General features: G+C 59.6%; 1 protein-coding gene across 4 annotated transcripts in view; it reads right to left on the minus strand.

Annotated features, from left to right (window-relative positions):
- Window positions 1-7,713, minus strand: part of NDOR1 (NADPH dependent diflavin oxidoreductase 1) — a 14,598-nt gene that overhangs the window by 4,359 nt on the left and 2,526 nt on the right. For 3 of the 4 annotated variants that reach the window (XM_025360828.1, XM_025360827.1, XM_025360826.1), the window contains exons 3-9: window positions 3,046-3,143; window positions 1,754-1,852; window positions 1,569-1,670; window positions 1,225-1,434; window positions 909-1,030; window positions 585-805; window positions 402-509 (exon numbers count right to left, since the gene is read on the minus strand). In XM_025360828.1, coding sequence (XP_025216613.1) covers window positions 402-509; window positions 585-805; window positions 909-1,030; window positions 1,225-1,434; window positions 1,569-1,670; window positions 1,754-1,852; window positions 3,046-3,143 — 960 coding nt within the window. The remainder of the gene's footprint in view (window positions 1-401; window positions 510-584; window positions 806-908; window positions 1,031-1,224; window positions 1,435-1,568; window positions 1,671-1,753; window positions 1,853-3,045; window positions 3,144-7,713) is intronic. The other variant, XM_025360830.1, reaches the window with a different exon arrangement.

Consider the following 7,713-nt stretch of genomic DNA (forward strand, 5'->3'; position numbering starts at 1 on the left):
GGAGGGCGGGGAGGGAGTGACGGGTGAGCCTGGGGAGGATGGCAGGGGGGTTGAGGGGTGAGCCTGGGGAGGATGGCGGGGGGGGGTGAGCCTGGGGAGGACGGCGGGAGGGGCGTGAGGGGTGATCCTGGGGAGGACAGCAGGGAGGGGGTGAGGGGCGAGCCTGGGGAGGACGGCGGGGGGGTGAGGGGCGAGCCTGGGGAGGATGGTGAGGGTGGGGGTGGTGGAACAAGGCTGCCCTCACCTGTGCCTGGGCCATGGGCCCCACCTACCTCCCCCAGGGGCAGTCCGAGTGGGGGGACGTCAACTGCTCAGAGGGCAGCCCCTGCCTACAAAGCCCCACAGCCGCGGTCCCAGCTTTCCCAGGGCCGATCCTGGGCTCCACCCACCAGGCCCCTCACCAGCATCGAGGAGGCGATGGAGAAGGCCCTTGGCCGGATAGCAGGGATGAGGTCCAACAGGTAGTCGGGAGGGATAGCAGCAGCTGTGTGCGGGAAGTCACAGAGCACCTAGGCAAAGAGAGTCTCAGGGTGGCTGCAGCGTGGCTGTAGCCTCAGGGGCTGGGCCTGCCCTGCCCACCTCACCTCCAGGATGGTCCTGCGGGGCCGGTTGCAGTATTCAAAGAGCTCCTCCTGGCCTTGGGCAGAACTGAACTCCAGCAGCTTCTCCCGCTCCAGCTCATGGAGAGATAGACAGGCCAGGAGCTCGAAGAAGGAGCGGCGAGGCACGCTGGCGATGTCCAGGTAGTGGGACACGAGGTGCCGCATGGAGCAGGGCTGGGGCAGCCTCGTGGGGCAGGAGACATCTGCAGGGTGAGCGGCAGGTCTCCGTGGGCTGCGGCGGGGTTGGGGTGGGGGCCCAAGGCACGGGAGAGGGCAGAGAGTCAGGGTGGCCGAGGCCGGGCTCACCTGGCTCCCGTGGCTGCAGCGTGAAGAGCTGGTCAGGGTCCAGGCCCAGCACCTGGCAGAACTGCTGGACATGGGCAGCCGAGTTGGAGGGCTGAATCAGCACCACATCGCCAGCAGCAAAACTGTGTGGAAGAAGCCACCGGGGCTGTGGGGACTCTGCGAGGAGGACGCTGAGGGCCCCCGACAGAAGCCATCCTCTGCAGCCCGGCCTGGCCTCCTCTGAACCCCAGACCCACGGCCCACCTCACCGTGCCCTCCTCGGTCCCCAGCAGTCCCCACTGCCTGCTTGGTGTCTTGGGCCATGCTCAGGCCTCACCTGATGCCGGAGCCCGAGATGTCAAACTCAATCAGCCGAACGTCCTGGAAGTGGGAGGGGCCAGTGACTCTCTGGTTGGAGATCATGGGTGCTAGGAAGGGCTTCGACTCTGACGGGGGCTCCTGAGAGCTGGGGTGAGCTACCCGCTGCCCCTCAGAGCCCGTGCTGGGCGCCTCTTGGAGGAACAGCAGGGTGAACTTGGAAGGCAGGCTGTGGGAGGGCATGCTGGTCAGACCAGGACTCCTCCCCAGGGGCTGCCCACCCACACGGGAGGGACCCAGGGCAAGGTCCCCAGGCCGGCTTGGGTCTGCTGCGCCTGTGGGTGACCCGGGGCCCACACTCACGGGACTCCAGGAGGGATCTCAGCAAGGTCCGGAGGCGGTGGGAGCAGACTCAGAACCCTGTCCCACAAGTCTCGCAGCCAGGGGTCCACAGCAGCGTCGGGCCTGGGAGGGAGCATGTGTGCTGGCCTGAGCGGACCCAGCGTGTGGCCAGACTATGGAGGTGGGTACCACGCCCGCAGACTCACCCCAGCTCATGCTGGTCATCGCCTAGGCACACGGGCAAGAGGGCACTGCCCCCAAGCTGCAGTAGCCGTCGGTGCAGCTTCTTGGCCACGAAGTTGAACCTGTGGAGACAGTGAGGCTGGTCCTGGGCGGAGAGTGGTGCCCAGGCAGAGTGGGACCCAAGAGCGTGGAGCCCGGGTGGAGAGTGGAGCCTGGCAAGGGCCTTCCTCGGGTGGAAAACACGCTCCCCACTGGCTGCACCCTAGGAGGGGCACGGCCTCCACACGCCAGGGGCTGCCGAGATCAAGGCAGCGCCAGGGCCCCAAGCAGCAGGTTCTCCGCTGGCGGAGAATGAGCCTGTGTAGGTGGGAGCATGCGGTCTCGTCCCACTGATGGGCCCTCATTCCTGGGCAGGGACTTGAGGCAGCTGATGCCTCCAGGCCCCCAGCCACGGTGTGGGTCACTCCTCAGCTAAGAAACTCTGTGCTGGGGAAGAGCCAGGCACCCTCTTAGGGGTCAGTTTCACTTCTCACTCTGGTTCTGAGAGGCATGACTGGCTCCGGGTCACGCTCCTCCCTGGGAACGCCGTCAGCAGCCAGGCTCCCTTCCTCGCCTGAACGAACACTGCATCCCACACTGAGCAACGTCACGCACAGAACTACATCACACACAAAACTATGTCACGCACGGAACTACATCATGCATGGAACAAAACTTCCCAGCAGAACCGGGGTGGCGGCTGCCTCCGATCTTCCTGTTCTCTGTTTTTCATCTGAAGTGACTGACACCCCACTACGCACACAGCTTTTGATGCTTAGTGCTCACCGGACCTGGGCCCTATGTGGACAGTCGGGGTTTTCTCTGTTGTGGGGTCTAAAGATGCCGTTTGCACACTGAACACACTACTCCTTGCTCAGGGTGCAGAGAAGCACTGTGAAAATGCCCAGGAGAAAATGCAGAGGTGGCCTCTGGGGTGGCAGGAGCGTACAGGGTCCCCCTCCAGGCTTGAAGTCGTGAACACCTCGCAGCACACCTTTTTGTAAAAGTGGGGACCGGCGCCAGGTTGGCCTGTGTGACATCAGCATGGCTCTGAGCCCAGCCCTCTGTCACCCTGCCTGCTCCCCTGTTCCCTCCCTGCAGCGTGAAGCCTGGGGTGCCTACCAGGGAGCGTTGTGGACGAGAAGCCAGCACTGCTGCAAGGGCCCTGTGGCCTGCAGGGGCCGACCCTGGAAGCTGGTCTCTGCCCTCTGCCAGCACACCTGTTGCTCAACCCCCAGAACTGTTCCGTCCACCCACTGTCCCATCCCCTACTCACTTGGTGTATGAGGAGTCCCCGAGGCCCAGGACGGCAAATTCCATCTGACAGAGGGCGGTGGTGGGCAGGTTCTTCCGGAATATAAACCTCCAGAAGTTCTACAGCCGGAGGAAACTCTGAGTCAGAGGCCTCAACCTCTAGGCCAGCCCCACAGCAGGGAGCGAGAGGAGGGTCTCAGGGGAACAGGCAGGGGGCAGAATGGAACTGGACCTATCTGACCAAAAGGCAGGGCCCAGGTCCAGCCTGCAGGATGATGGGCACTGGGAGGCAGGGCTGGTCCAGGGCCTGGGGAGACCAGGGCCCACCCTGCCCACGGGAGCCAGACAGCATGCTGTGCACTCCGAGCCTGTGTAGGGCTCCCTTCCTGGGACATCACCCTTCTCTGCCCCACGTGGCAGCTTCTCTGCCACGAGCGGCTCTGCACTTGGTCTCCAAACTGTCCACCGCCCCAAGAGTCCCTCACCTCCACCTGTCATTTCCCAGCAAAGCATGGGCCTCCGCTCCCTCAATGGGTCTGTACCAGAGGCTCTCACACCTGGACCTCTGAGGTCCTAGTGTCTCTGGGGCCCTCACACCCGGCCCTCTGAGGTTCCAGTGTCGCTGAGACACATCCCCCTCCTTCCGTGGCTGCAAGACCTCGAGCCAACAGGGTCCAGATCCTCTGGTTCCACACCCTGCCTTCCACGGTGGCCTCCCAGCTTGATCGGAGGCCCCCTCTCCCAGACAAGGAGCCTACTGCCCCCTCCCTACCTGGATCCCAGGTGGCCTCTGTGTGTGGTCTTCACCACCCACCCACCTCCCCTATCCATGGCCAAGCATGGAGGCTAGAGTAGGGGCCCCAGGCCCCTCTGTGGACAGAGAGGCCCTGGCCTTGTCAGCCCACAGCTCTGACCCTGGCCCTGGACCACCCCTGGCCTCCCGGGAATGCACTGCCTCATCAGCTGCCTCTCTGGGCCACGTTGTGCAAGCAAATGTACCCAGCCTCTTGCCCCCGAGAGCCTCCCTAGCGCCCTGCTGCTGAGACACCCTTGCTTCCTGAATCCCAAAAGGATCTTCGCTGCTCCCTTTGGTGAACTTCCTTCCCGAGAAAAGGGTTCCACAGAGATCATTTCTGCGACTTTTCCCTCACTCGACTGGCATGCGGCTGGGTCTGTCCTGGGATCGGCACCACCGCTGAAGAGCCAGGGCCCCACTGGCCGCCCTTGGGGTGGGTAGGGCACTCTGTCCCCAGAGGCTAACCCCACAACGACATGCCCCGGGGGAGCCCTTTCATCCTCAGCAGGGCCCTTCCTGGGCATGGGGCTTTCTGGCTGCAGACCCAGCTCTGGACATTGTTACTTTCCTGGATAACTTCCTCTCCACCATTGTCTTCTCATTCTGAGGCCACTGGAATGACCTTCGAATTGTGGCATCTGCTTCCTTCCATTTTCTGTCTTGCTTTTTGTCATACTTCCTAGGACTTCTCATCTTTTTTTGAGATGGAGTCTCACTCTGTAGCCCAGGCTGGAGTGCAATGGCGCAACCTCAGCTCACTGCAACCTCTGCCTCCCAGGTTTAAGTCTTTCTCCTGCCTCAGCCTCACAAGGAGCTGGGATTACAGGCGCGTGCCACCACGCCTGGCTAATTTTTGTAGTTTTAGTAGAGACAGGGTTTCGCCATGTTGGCCAGGCTGGTCTGGAACTCCTAACGTCAAGTGATCCACCTGCCTCGGCCTCCCAAAGTGTTGAGACGAGAGACGTGAGCCACCATGCCCGACCCACCTCGGCCTTCCAAAATGTTGAGATGACAGGCGTGAGCCACCGCGGCCGTTTTTGTTGTTGTTGCTGAGACAGGGTCTCATTCTGTCATCCAAGCTGGAGTGCAGTCTTGAAATCACAGCTCACTGCAACCTTGACCTCCTGGGCTGAATAAATATTCCCACCTCAGCCTCGCTAGTGGGGATTATAGATGTGCGCCACCACGCCCAGCTAATTTTTTATTTATTTATTTTTGTAAAGACAGGCTCTTGCCATGTTGCCCAGGCTGGTCTCAAACTCCTGGGCTCAAGCAATCCTCCCACACCTTGGCTTCTCAAAGCGCTGGGATTCCAGGCTTGACACTGCACCCAGCCTCTTCTAATCTTTTTTTTTTTTTTTTGAGACAGAGTCTTGCTCTGTCGCCCAGGCTGGAGTGCAACTGCCGGATCTCAGCTCACTGCAAGCTCCGCCTCCCGGGCTTACACCATTCTCCTGCCTCAGCCTCCCGAGTAGCTGGGACTACAGGCACCCACCCCACGCCCGGCTAGTTTTTTTGTATTTTTAGTAGAGACGGGGTTTCACCGTGTTAGCCAGGATGGTCTTGATCTCCTGACCTCGTGACCCGCCCGTCTCAGCCTCCCAAATCTTCTAATCCTTTAAAGTTTTTTCATGTCCATTTAAATAACTATTTCTGGCCAGGTGTGGTGGCTCGCACCTGCAAACCTAGCACTTTGGGAGGACGAGGCGGGCAGACTGCTCGAGCCCAGGAGTTTGAGACCCCATCTCTACAAAAAATACAAAAAAAAAATTACTTGCATGTGGTAGTGTGCACCTGCAGTCCCTGCTGCCCAGGAGGCTGAGGTGGAAGGATCACCCGAGTCTGCAAGGTCAGAGGGCAGTGAGCTGAGATTGTGCCACTGCATTCCAGCCTGGGCAACAGAGCGAGAGCTCTGTCTCCAGAAAAAAAAGAAAAAGAGAAACAGAAAGAACTGTTTCCTGTTCCTGAGTCTCCAGCTTTGCCCTTGCCCCATGGGGGTCACATCCACTACTGCTTCAGCCTCTGCCCGTCTCTACTTGTTATGCTGGTCCTTCCTCGGGTGGGGTGTGGTTCTTTGTGGTGCATTTGTTTTTACCCAGTCTGGAATGCAGTGGCGAGATCTCAGCTCACTGCAACCTCCGCTTCCTGGGTTCAAGTGATTCTCCTGCCTCAGCCTCCTGAGTAGCTGGGATTACAGGCGTGCGCCAATACACCCAGCTAATTTTTTGTATTTTTAGTAGAGATGGGGTTTCGTCATGTTGGCCAGGCTGGACTCAAACTCCGGACCTCAGGTGATCCACCCGCCTCGGCCTCCCGAAATGCTGGGATTACAGGCGTAAGCCACTGCCTGGCGCCCCGTGGGTTTCTTCACCAGATGGGCAGGGACCTGGTCACTCAGCGTTTGACTGTGGTTCCTCTGTTTTCTCCTGTCTGCTGCAAGGGGCACCTGCCTCACCTACAGCATCATCGGCAAGGAGCCAGAGTCCTCCTGTCTCGCTAGGATAGCCACTAAGACTCGCTCCTATCTCCAAGGCCATGGGTTCTGGGTCCATGGCCTCTTCAAGGAGCCCCCAGTGCCTGCTGTGGGCATTACCTGCCCCCTCCAACTCCTGGTCTTCTCTGTGGGTGCCCATACTTGAGACTCTTCCTTTCCTTGTTGACCTGAGTCCCAGCATGAGCACCAGCTTCCTGCCACTGGCTGACTGAATGCCCAGCCCAGCCCCAGTCCCTCTCCTCTCCCATGCTCTGGGGCTTCCCTATCCCACCATTCCCCTCCCCTGCCTGTGCTCCACTCTGAACCCCCTTCTCTTCCATCCCACTCTATCTGAGACCCCTTGACCTACGCTCAGCTCTCCCTCTAGCCACTGCACATCCCCTGCCGTCCCTACTCAAGTGTTCAGCCTCTTTCTCCTGTCTCTCCCCTGCCAGCAATTAAACATGCTGAGTTTCGGCCGAGCGCGGTGGCTCACGCCTGTAATCCCAGCACTTTGGGCGGCTGAGGCGGGCAGATCACGAGGTCAGGAGATCGAGACCATGCTGGCTAACACGGTGAAACCCCATCTCTACTAAAAAATTGCAAAAAATTAGCCGGGCATGGTGGCGGGCACCTGTAGTCCCAGCTACTCGGGAGGCTGAGGCAGGAGAATGGTGTGAACCCAGGAGGCAGGGCTTGCAGTGAGCCAAGATCGTGCCACTGCACTCCAACTTAGGCAACAGAGCAAGATTCCGTCTTAAAACAAAAAACAAAAAACAGAAAACATGCCAGGTTTCTCCCATCTTTTTTTTTGAGATAGGGCCTTGTTCTGTTGCCCAGGTCGGAGTGCAGTGGCCGATCCCGGCTCACTTCAACCTCTGACTCTCTGGTTCAAGTAATTCTCCTGCCTCAGCCTCCCGAGTAGCTCAGATTACAGGCATGCACCACCATGCCCAGCTAATCGTTGTAATTTTAGTAGAGACGGGTTTCACCATGTTGGCCAGGCTGGTCTCGAACTCCTGACCTCTTGATTCGCCTGCCTAGGCCTCCCAAAGTGCTGAGATTATAGGCATGAGCCACTGCACCTGGGTCACACTCAAGACATTCTTAAAAGATGCTCTCGGCCGGGCGCGGTGGCTCAAGCCTGTAATCCCAGCACTTTGGGAGGCCGAGGCGGGTGGATCACGAGGTCAGGAGATCGAGACCATCCTGGCTAACATGGTGAAACCCCGTCTCTACTAAAAATACAAAAAACTAGCCGGGCGTGGTGTCGGGCGCCTGTAGTCCCAGCTACTCGGAGGCTGAGGTGGGAGAATGGCGTGAACCCGGGAGGTGGAGCTTGCAGTGAGCCGAGATCGCGCCACTGCACTTCAGCCTGGGCGACAGAGCGAGACTCCGTCTCAAAAAAAAAAAAAAAAAAA

This window comes from Theropithecus gelada, chromosome 15, assembly GCF_003255815.1.
Source record: "Theropithecus gelada isolate Dixy chromosome 15, Tgel_1.0, whole genome shotgun sequence".
Lineage (NCBI taxonomy): Eukaryota > Metazoa > Chordata > Mammalia > Primates > Cercopithecidae > Theropithecus > Theropithecus gelada.